Source organism: Narcine bancroftii, chromosome 4 (assembly GCF_036971445.1).
Source record: "Narcine bancroftii isolate sNarBan1 chromosome 4, sNarBan1.hap1, whole genome shotgun sequence".
NCBI lineage: Eukaryota > Metazoa > Chordata > Chondrichthyes > Torpediniformes > Narcinidae > Narcine > Narcine bancroftii.
Window position 1 is genome coordinate 222,890,497 of NC_091472.1, and position 12,132 is coordinate 222,902,628.

The following is a 12,132-nucleotide window of genomic DNA, read 5'->3' on the forward strand; positions in this document are numbered from 1 at the left end:
TCTAAAATCCTGTCTTTTAAGTAGCGTGGGGTTTAATCTCCATCTATACATTCTTGGAGGGATGTCCTCTAGCTCTATTGCCAATAACAGGGGTGAGTGGTCCGATAATAGTCTAGCTTTATATTCCGTTTTCCTAACTCTCCCTTGAATGTGGGCTGATAACAGGAATAGGTCTATCCTTGAGTATGTTTTATGTCTAGTCGAGTAGTATGAGTATTCCTTTTCCTTTGGGTTTTGTTTCCTCCATATGTCCACCAGTTTCATTTCTTGCATTGATTTAATTATAAATTTGGTTACTTTGTTCTTCCTGTTAATTTTTTTCCCCGTTTTATCCATATTTGGATCCAAATTCAGATTGAAATCCCCTCCTATTAATATGTTCCCTTGCGTATTAGCTACCTTCAAAAAGATATCTTGCATAAACTTTTGATCTTCTTCGTTAGGTGAATATATATTAAGTAGATTCCAAAGCTCCGAATATATCTGACATTTTATCATAACATATCTCCCTGCTGGATCTATTATTTCCTCTTCTATTTTAAATGGCACATTTTTGCTAATTAATATAGCCACTCCTCTTGCTTTTGAATTATACGATGCTGCTGTTACATGTCCTACCCAATCTCTCTTTAATTTCTTGTGCTCCAATTCAGTTAAGTGTGTTTCTTGGACAAATGCTATATCTATTTTTTCCTTTTTCAGTAAATTTCGTAGTTTCTTCCTTTTAATTTGGTTATGTATTCCATTAATATTTAGAGTCATATAGTTCAGTGTAGCCATTTTATATTTTGTTTATCTTCTCTTTCCGTTTTTCCATCATTACCTTTCCTCCTTTTCCATTTCTGTTTTCTTATTTTCAACTCTTTACCAGACAACATTCCTACAACATCCAACATTTTCCTTATTCTCCTATTTCTATCTTCTTTATCCCCAATCTCCCCTTCCCCTCCTGAGTTGTCCTTTATCCCTTGTCGGACAACCACATCTCCCCTCTCCATTTGGAAGCGTCAACTGATTTTGCAGTGACCGCTCTTTTCCCCCACCCAGCCCCCCCCAGAAAAGATTTCACTTTTTATATGTCACAAAGGTCACTCTTTTAATTCCCTCCTTATTCTCTCTATTCCATTACCTTCCCTTATTAATTCTTGTCTATACTATCTATGTTTTCCTCTAATTACAGATACTTTCACGTATGCCCATTGTCTCTATTCACTCTTATACCTCTTTACCCGCATGCATATCAATCGTGCTCATTTTTACCCTCATTACCCGTCTTCATCCCTCAGTCTATTTTTGTCTTTACCCACATACATATCAATCGTGATCATTTTTGCTCTCATTACCCGTCTTCATCCCTCAGTCTATTTTTGTAATTGTTCTGCAAATTTTCGTGCTTCTTCTGGATCCGAGAACAGTCTGTTTTGTTGTCCTGGAATAAATATTTTCAATACCGCAGGATGCTTCAGTGTAAATTTATATCCTTTCTTCCATAAAATCACTTTTGCTGTATTGAACTCTTTTCTCTTCTTTAGGAGTTCAAAGCTTATATCTGGATAAATGAAGATTTTTTGCCCTTTATACTCCAGTGGTTTGTTGCCCTCTCTTACTTTTTCCATTGTCTTCTCCAGTACCTTTTCTCTTGTAGTATATCTTAGGAATTTTACTACAATAGATCTTGGTTTTTGTTGTGGTTGTGGTTTAGGGGCCAATGCTCTATGTGCCCTTTCTATTTCCATTTCTTGCTGTAGTTCTGGACATCCTAGGGCCTTAGGGATCCATTCTTTTATAAACTCCCTCATATTCTTGCCTTCTTCATCTTCCTTAAGGCCCACTATCTTTATGTTATTTCTTCTGTTATAATTTTCCATTATATCTATTTTTTGGGCTAGTAATTCTTGTGTCTCTTTAGTTTTTTTATTAGATTCCTCCAATTTCTTTTTTAAGTCTTCTACCTCCATTTCTGCGGCTATTGCCCGTTCTTCCATCTTGTCCATTTTTTTCCCCATTTCTGTTAAGGTCATATCCATTTTATTTATTTTCTTTTCTGTGTTGTTTATTCTTCTTCTTAAATCATTGAATTCCTGTGTTTGCCATTCTTTAAATGACTCCATGTATCCTCTAACAAGAGCAAGTATATCCTTTACCTTGCCTTTCCCTTTATCTATTTCACTGTATTCTTCCTCTTCTTCTTCCTCTGGGTTGGCCATCTGTTGTTTCTTTGATGCCCTTTCCTCCTCTTCTTTCTTGTTTCCATTGTCTTCTGTGGTCTCTTCTTGCTGCAGGTGTTCTGCAGCTGTCGTTGCCGGCTGTGGAGATCGACTCCCCAGCTGGTCCCCCCTCCCGTCGGTGTGTTTTTTTTCATGCGCACCGCGCATGCGCGAGGAGTCGCGCATGCGCGGTTGCGCACTTTTACTCGGCTCTGTGAGCCATTGTTGTAGTTCTTTTTCTACCGACCTGAGGTAGTGGGGTCCTCTCTCCACAGCGGGCCTCTTCGGACAGGTAAGGCCTTCACCTTTTTCCTCCGTTGTCTTCTCTTCCTCTCTTCTTTCCGTTGATTTTGATTTTTCTCCTTTTGTCTCCATCTTCTTTCCACCTTTATACTCACTTTTCTTTAACTTGTATTTCTGTGCCTTTGTATTTTCTCTTGTTTTTCCCGACTTTTCTGGAGAGGGCTGGCGTTCTCCGTCCGGCCACTACTCCATCACGTGACTCCTCCAACCCTCATATGTTTTGAAGGGTAGGAGGAAACCGGAGCACCCAGAGAAAACCCATGAAGACACAGGGAGAACATACAAACTCCTTACTGACAGTGCTGGATTTGAACCCGGAATGGTGACACTGTAATAGTGTTGTGCTAACCGTGCCACCTGAAAGACTTGAGAATTATTTGTTCTTGATCGCAGGAGCAGGCAGCTGAGCGTGAACATGAGAGAGATGAGTTCCAGCAAGAGATTGAAAATCTAGAGAAACAGTTAAAACAAGGATTAAAATCACAAGGAGTTGGAGATCTTGGAATGCCCAAGGTAAGTCTGACGCTTTGTGTCCGATATTCTCATTGAAATGCACAATTTGCATTTTATTTGACTTCTAATCAGAATTTTTCTTTCTTCCCCTCCACCCCAATCCATGGATATTTTAGACGGATTATTTGAGCCTTCAGGTATGAGTAAACGTTGCTTTTTGTTCTGTTCAATCGATAACAACCTGGCTGCATGCTCCTTTATTCCCCTTTATTTCCTAGTGACATTTCCTCCTTCTTATTCATCTTGTTTCTCTTGTAACAAAGTTTGTCTTTTAATTCCTTCATCTAAATTCAAATGTTTTTAATGCTCTTAATATTAATAATGGTTAATATTAACCATTAATGCAGTTGTTAGTAATATGCTGGACAATATGAAAGGATAGTGATATTCTCACTGCATAAAATTTACTTCTTTGACTTTATTGGCATTTTTCTTCACATAAAAAAATGAAGATTGCAGAAATTTCTGGCAGTATCTCATTGGGCACATGAAGGTGGCAGTGATATGACAATCTCTGGTTGATATAGTTATTTGTGCAGGATTATTTTGTTCGGGCAGCTGTATTTAGACAGCAATCTTTGCCTCAGTTGAATGAGGAATATACCTTCACTGTGAACTGGTGCAGAGGCTTTTGCCATTGGCTTAACAAGGTTGTGGAGGTAGATTTATTTCTTTGCTCGAACCTGTTTGATTCATTTATGTTAAATATGAAAAGAAACTCCACCTTTCACCAGGCCTCGCAGCCTCAGTTTTAACACAGCTCGGCTGGTAAAGTGTCAGATTGATGAAGTCCTCTTCTGTTATATTGTTTCTGGAAGCCTTCGCAATTCCATTGAACATAGCAGTTGGTCGTTAGAATTCTTGCTGGAGAGGAGCATTGCTTTGAACTTGAGAGGCGTGAATGTCATTTCCCATTGTCAGCCCTCGTCTGAATATGGTTTGGGTCATGGTTGCTGCTGTATTTGAGGAGTTGAGAAGGAATTGAGCATTCCCACATCGGCCACCTTGAAGAGAAGCTCAGAGAAGTAGTTAAACGTGCTTATTTCTATGACTCCGTTCCTGCAGACATATGCTGGGCTGAGATCTTTAACCTCCATGAATGTATTTACCTTCATTTGTATGAGGTGACATTCCAGTATTTATCGCCTGATGATTCCAGATATTGGAGCTTTTATCCTCTGATGCCCATTGTCTAGAATTATTGAATTTCCGAATGCCACACTCATTTAAACCCCTACTCAAGCCCAGTCACTCTCACCACACATTTTGGATCAGGCTAACCTTATGAATGCGACTTGGAGAGTTTTTGGTGAGAAACTACTAGTTGGTAGTAATGTTACCGAAATTTTTAAACATTTGCTGAAGGTTGTTAGCTATTGGTTTGAAAATGATTAGCTTGATTCATTTGTTCTTCTTTTTGGGAACATAAGCCCGGAAACTATGATCAATGTCACTTGACAAAAGCAACGGCTGTAGTTTAGGTAAACTACAGTATAGGCACTTGTAAAGCTGCAAATGCTCAAGTTTTCACTGGGACTTCTCTGAAGGTTAGTTATTGATGCTATAATAAGGCCTTCAGATGTTCCAACCTATCCTCAAATGTAGTAACTGAATTCAAATTCTGTTATTTGTCATTTGTTCAAGATTTCAGACTCCTCTGATGTGTTCCACAATCTGTCCCTATGAAATTTTTTCTGGCCTTGTTAGAATTTATTTTCATCTCTCTTAGGAAAGAAACAGAGATTAACAAATTCTCAGGCTTTGAGACATCACTAACATCAGTTTTCTTCATTTTCTTTCTGTTTAAATAATTACTTTGTTACAAGTGTTTACAGATATTAATGTGACAAATAAAGTTGTTTTAATTTTCAATTGAGAAACTCAAGGGATGTTCAAATTCCCCAGTTTCTGAATTCCCAATGTAGAAAACTTGAAATGTAATATTTGGTGTTTTTAAACCTTCCAAATCTAACAATTGGTAGGTACCAGATTAACTTCTCTATTACATGATGAAACTTGCCTCTGGTGTAAAACCAATTCTAATGTAATAATGAAATGAATACAGTTTGAGCAGACATCTAGTTCCAAGAAGATTTGTCCAACCAATGAGAAGACTATTGCAAGAACTCTATTCAAAGCTCTGCATTTATGTGTCTGTGCACTTTCCTAAGATGGAAACCATGGAGGAACAAATTCGGTCGAAGACCAATCACTACAATGATTTGTTGCTAAGTAAGCAATGCCTGGAGCAAGATTTGGAAGAGCAAAGTGAAGAAATAGCAAAATTGGAAGCACAGATCAAAGAGCTTGAGGAGGCAGCATTATTGCAAGCTGATGCAGAAAAACGGATTAGTCAACTAGAGCAAGAAATCCAGAAGATGAGGCGAAGAGAGGAAGAATTATCACAGGTAATCCGGTGCAGTAATTGTGTTGTTTCAGAGATACACTTCCAACTTCCAACAGCAAGGCTGTTGTTTGCCTTGCTTGGTGGTCAGGGAATTCTTCTTGTTGGGGCGTGGGGAGGGGGGAGGTGAATGAGGTTAATTGAAGTCCTTTCGCCTTGTGACACAGGTTAGTATTTACTTGAAAGTCATAGGGATAGTGTTGAAGCAGGTCATTCAGCCCACCACATCCATGCTTACCCGCATTAATCCCTAGTTCCTCCCCTCCGGCCCCACATGTACATCTGGAGACTTCATTAATGCAGTCAGTGACTCTGCTTCCACCATTATTTCAGGCAATGCATTCCAGGTACTCACTGCTCTCTAGGTTAAATAAGGACCCCTCTGGTTCCCTCTGCATCAGGGCCTCTTTATCACCAATCCATATCCTTTTGTCTACCTATGAGTCGGGCAACGTTTCTGCAATGTACTCTGTCTTTAACCTTCATACTATAATGTAGCTCACTGAATCATGAGGGAGAAATTTTTACAACTGTGCAAAAGTAGCTTGAGAGTGGGACAATTAAGATGGCAATTTCAGAGAGTCAGCGCACAAACAGTGGTTTAAGTGATGGTCTTGTGTGGTTGATTCTGAGATTTGCCATGCTGAAGAATTTAGTATCTCCGTGCTAAGCTCCTCACTTGATGCATTAAGAAATAGCTCTGAGAAAATTAATGTATGAATATTTTAAATTTACTGCAATTACATCTTGTTGCTGCTGTGTAGGTGGTTTCAGAGATGATGCGTTTAGTGGATCAGAACTGAATTCAGTATTTTCAATTTTGACGTTTCTTAATGTATTAATTGTTCAATCCTGCATGGTAAATAGAGAGGAAATGGGATACAGTGCTCAAAGATTTAAAATCTTCTGTTCCTTTTAAAAGCACTAAATTAGTTTCATAGAGTAAATATGATCTTAATTACACTGGGTGTTGATCATGATTCACCTTGTTCACTTGTTTTTATAATATTGATTCAAGATTCCTTTATTGTCTTGTAATAGTTCAGAGCATGTAATATTACACAAATTTGCCTTCTGCCTGCTCTAAGGCAGACAAAGAGTCACCATTGGTGTCGCCCAACGCCCCTTACAGAACGAGAGAAAGAGAAGCAAAAGAGAAGCAAAAGAGAACCCCTTCCAAGTCACTGAGTGTCCATGGATTCGCGTCCAGCACTCCTGCAGCCGCACAGACTCCTGCTTGATCCATCGAAAATCCGAGCTTCAGATCCAAACCCCTGACACAATCAGGAAGCCTTCAACTCCCAAGGCCCTTTGGAAACCCTTCTTGCCCTTTGCAACCTCTCGAATCCCGGCTCCAATACTTGTTTCCCATGAGCCAGTCAGTTTCCAGCAGCCCGCAGCCCATGGAAGTCACCTGACTGCAAATCGACTGCAGTCTGTGTGGGGTCCCTCAGCCGCTGATACTCTCGCTGGTCTGCTGCTATGGTTACTGTCCTGTAGCGTTGTCTCATCTGCTCCTCAATGGGGGTGTTCTCCCCATCTCTGGTACCCTGCACCAGTCCTCTGCTCCACAGAGTCTGCACTCTCTCTTGGACTCTGTCCAGCACAGATGCTGCTATCTTGGCCATAGATTTTAGTTTAAAAACACTGCCGGCTCCTCGAACAGGCATAAGGACCAAGCGGTTGAAACCTTCGGAGCAGCGCTGTGTCTCTGCTCTCCTGGGTCCACATCAATGGCAGCGCTGTAGTTACAGAAGCTTTTAAAGCTAGATACCATGAATAATTGCATAGAAATTCATCAGCTGCAAGATATTCCTTTTACTTACCACTGGCCACAAGCTAATAGTTGTTTTTAAAAAGTAGGCCGAATTAAACATGATTCAAGCCAAGTCATGAACAAGAATGGCTAGATTTCACCATCTGACTTATTTTGACTCTTGTGAGAGAATCAAAAGCCAGTGACCACTTTTTAAAAATAAAGTGTCATCCATTTAAGCCAGAATCTTTTTCTTGGTTCATGAATCTTGGAAACTCTCTCCCTCCAAAAGTTCAGCAGCAAATCGAGATTTGATAAGAAAGAAAGTAAAAGAATGTCATTGATAGAAGGGAATGCAGGAATGAATGAATAAGTATTGTTGTATACATCAGTGCAATGTACAATGAAACCCTTGCTATGGCTTCCTTGTAGTGTTAACCACACAACAACAATTTAAGTATAATTAACACACAAAACATCACGAGGAGAAAAAGAAAGAAATAATAATAGTTGCTCGGTACTGCAAATCATATCTTGTGTCAGAAGTGCAAGCAGATCTTGGAATAGTGTAATGATTCGGGTAATATGGGGAGTTTTGAGAGCGATAGCTGGAAAAAAAGCTGTTCTTGAACCAAGAGGAGCTTGACTTGAGGTTTCTGTACCTTCTGCCTGAAGGTAGCAGCAAGAAGAGAGCATAGCCAGAGTGACAGTCAGGGTCTTTTATGATGTCAGCCGCCTTTTGGGGGGGGTGGGGGGGAGAAACAATTCATGTGTATATCTTTGATGAACAGGAGGTCAGTGCCTGCGATGGACTTATTTGTGTCTACTTGAGGTTGCAGGTGGATCAGCCATGCTCTCATTAAATAGTAGAGCAACTACCCAACCACCTGCTCCTTAATTCTGGTGTTAAGCTAAACTGAAATTATACAGAACATATAAAATGAATATTATCTCAACCAGAAGTAAAATTAATGGAAAATAATAGAATAATCTTGAAAAAGGCATTACCAAGACTAACATTTGTGGTTAAAGTCTGGGCACGCTACAATTGGATGGCATCAACATTGACTTCTCTGGTTTCTTCTAGCCCACGCCCCATGCTCCCTCTCTTCCAGCTCTCTACCCTGTGCCTGCTCCATCCACAGAGCCATCCCCCTTCCCTCTGTTTGCTGGTATGCCTTTCTCCCTTACCAACTCTTACCTCCTGCCTGTGGTAAACCATAGACACACAATCCAGTGATCATTGGGGTATCAAAGATGGAGAAGGTGAGCAAATTTAAATTCTTGTGAGTCACTATCTCGGAGGATCTTTCCTGGACCCAGCACACTAATGGGATCTTGAAGAAAGCATGTCAGCCCCTCTACTTCCTCAACAGTTTGCGGAGGTTTGGCATGACACTAGAAACCCTGGCAAATTTCTACAGATGTGTGGTGGAAAATATGGTGATCAGCTGCATCACTGTCTGGAATGGGGGCTCCAATACCCCTGAGTGTAAATCCCTCCAAAAGGTAGTGGGCAATGCCCAGGTCATCACAGGCAAAACTCTCCCCACTACCGAGAACATCTACATGGAACGCTACCGCCCAAACAATCATCAAAGACCCACACCACCCAGCATATGTTCTGTTCTCAGGGCTGCTATCAGGAAAGAGGTCTAGATCCCACAAGACTTGCGCCACCAGGTTCAGGAACAGCTGCTACCTCCCCCCCAATCAGACTCCTCAACCGCAAACTCAATCAGGGACTCATTTAAGCACTCTTATTTACTTAATTGATATTTTTTATTCTCTCTGTTTTGTACCGTCAGTTTGTTTACATTTTTAATCTGTTTACACTTCTTTATTTGTTTACATGTATACGCTGTGTACAGTTTTTTTTGCACTACCAATAAGTGGTAATTCTGCCTCGCCCGCAGATAAAGGAATCTCAGGGTTGTATGTGATGTCATGTATGTACTCTGACAATAAATCGGAATCTGTGGGTCTGTGCTCCTTCCCTTATTATTTTGTTTGCACATCTGTCTACGTTTTTCTCAAGCCTGATATGTTGGTTATGTATCTTTATCTTTGCTATATAATGTACTCTGCTCCAGCATTATGTTTTTACTAAGACATTTGTTTTTTTTTGCCAGGACAAGGAATCTCTGCAGCAGCAGCAGTATAGCAATCTGATGCAGATCTCTGCTTTACAGTCGAAACTGGATGAAGCTAGACACAGAGTACCTGCTGAAGGGCTTACTGATCAGACCCTAAAAGAGCAGTTACACAATGAACGACTGGCTCTCCAGACTAAGGAAGATGAGGTAGAATTGAGGAAACAAATTTATTAATTTCAAAGTGTGATGGTGTATAAGACTGTTCTACCATTTCCGTATTTAATGACTTATTAGATTTGTAATCTTGATGATCAGCCCATACACTTCTGGTGATCTCCTATAACAGGTCATACAGGAAAAATGAATTTTTAGAAAGCAGAAACTCAGATTCTGGAGGTTTGCAGCAGGTCAGTCAAGGAGAAAGAACCAGAGTTAACATTTCATGTTAATAACTTTTTATCATACTGGAGAGTGTTAGAAGTCAGAGTTGGATGGTGAATTAAAGTGATAATATTCTGGGATTCTGCTCTCTGCACCTAATCAATTAGGTATGGGCCAACTATACAAAAAGCCCAAAGTGAACAGAAGAAATAGTTTTTGAATTTCAGGTCTGGAGCTGCTGAGGATGTAATATTGAAGCTGCACACATCCAGTGTCTTTCCATACTTCATTGGAATGCCCAATAATCTCACAGGTGCTTTGAGCCATATTTGTTCTCTGTCTTGAATCTAATGGACTCATGGAATCATTAGGAAACAAAAAGGGCTCACTGAGTTCCTGCTGGCATCTTGCATACCAATGTATTCTTTGCCATTCCCCCCTCGCTTACTGTAGTTCTGCAATTTGTTTTTCTTCAATCTCCAGACCGACTCCTTGGAGATGATGAGTTCCAGGTAATAATCACCTCTGCTTAAACAAACTCCAGAATTCCATTGTACTCTTTGGCCATAATTGAAAACATCCCTCCTGATCCTCCGACATTTGCCAACAGAAATAATTTCTCCCTATGTAAACTTGTAATTCTGTGCACTTCTAAACAAATTTCTTTCTCCAGTCTTACCTTGGAATTGAAATTCCATATCCTTAGTATTAGGATAATAATCAATCTTGCATCCTCTCTGGCACCCTTGTATTTCCCTGTATGTTTCAGAACATATTTTTAGGATTTATCGCACTTTACTAACCACTCTCTTGCTTTTTTTTCATAATGCCAATCGATTACATGTGGGTTGAACTGGGTAATTTACTGGGTCCATACCCAGTAATTGCATGATGCGAACGTCCCAGCTTGGCAGGGTGAGTTAAACTCCACCGCGCTCTGACATTTGGTGGGGGCAAGTGTCAGAACCCGGCCGAGTTAATTCACAAGACGCCTTTTGGCGGTGTGAAAGCACAACCTGCTCTCACATTGTCACCACTGGAGGTGAAACCCCCCCCCCCCTCCCCCTTAAAATGCTGGGTTGCCATGGGAAAGGAGTGCAGGATATCAAGCATATAAGTTTTCCCGCTTCCTAGGAGGCTTGGTTGTGTGAAAGGGGTAAAGATATAAGCAAGCTCACACTCACTGCTCCACAATCTTTTCAACCCTTCTATAGATTTAATGTGTATCCTCAAATTTTTCTTCTAAAATGAATCACTTTATACTTTGCATTACATTTTAACTGTCAATTGCTTGATTATTCTCTATGTTTATTTTTGACCTCTGTTAGACTATTATTGTCCTTTGATAATGATACAATTTACAAACTTTTGCCTGAAGAGGGAAGGTGAACAGCCAGGGTAAAAGGTACATGTTGGTAGCAAAAAAGAATGTGATTGAAGGGACTGTGCAGGAGGGATCAGATTTTTGAATGATAGAGCATGTACCAGGATTAGGTACGACATGTTGGACCTGAAATAAAATGGGTCAAATATCCTAACTGTTATAGCAGTTGGGAAGTTTTTAAACTAATTGACTCAAAGGCGAGCCATAGCAAATCTACGAGGCAGAGGAGACATGGGAATGATGAGTCAAATGGGAGGACTGGAAAACTAAATTGCATCTATTTTAATGGAAGGAGCCTGATGAACTCAGACTATTGATTTTCCCCTCTCCTCCCCTCTCTGGCTTCTGTAGAGACTGCTCCCTTCATGACTCCCTTATCCACCATCCCTTCCTATTAATTGCCACCTTGGCACTTTTCCTTGTGGCCCCAGGAAGTACTACATTTGTGACTACACCTCCTCCCTCAGCACCATTCAGGCCCCCCAAACAGTGTAGTAACACTTTACTTGTTATCCGTCAGAGTCAACTACTGAATCCTGTGGCCTTCTTTGCATCGGAGAGACTGGATGCAGACTGGGAGATCGTTTCGCTGAGCATTTTTGCTCTGTTCGCATCAGTGACGGGGATCTCCCAGTGGCCAACCATTTCAATCGTGCGCTGACATATTTCTCCATGGCCTCGTATACTGTCAATTGGCAACTCCTAATTTTACGTCTGTGCACTCTCCAGATGGATGGCATTAACATCGACCTATCTGGTTTCTGCTAGCTCACTCCCTATTCTCCCTCTCTTCATCATCCCTCTGTCTATCCTCCAGCCCTCCCCCCTTTCCCTCTCCATTCACAAAGCCTTTCTCCCCCCACCCCCCCGCCAGTTTGCTGGTGTGCCCACCTTCCCTTATCCACCTATCTCCTCCTGCCTGTGGGACTGTGCCCCTTCCTTGCCCCCACTAACTATTTTGTTCATACCTTGACGGAAGGCTCAAACCCAAAACATTGGTTATGTATCTTTATCTTTGCTACACATAGTGCACTGTCTGACCTGAGTTTCTCCAGCATTTTTATTTTCTTCAATCACAGTGTCTGCAG

General features: G+C 40.8%; 1 protein-coding gene across 1 annotated transcript in view; it reads left to right on the forward strand.

Annotated features, from left to right (window-relative positions):
* pcnt (pericentrin) overlaps positions 1-12,132 on the forward strand; it is a 239,082-nt gene that overhangs the window by 117,912 nt on the left and 109,038 nt on the right. The window contains exons 29-32 of the mRNA XM_069934046.1: positions 2,904-3,023; positions 3,140-3,160; positions 5,195-5,431; positions 9,316-9,486. Of these exons, the coding sequence (XP_069790147.1) occupies positions 2,904-3,023; positions 3,140-3,160; positions 5,195-5,431; positions 9,316-9,486 (549 nt within the window). The remainder of the gene's footprint in view (positions 1-2,903; positions 3,024-3,139; positions 3,161-5,194; positions 5,432-9,315; positions 9,487-12,132) is intronic.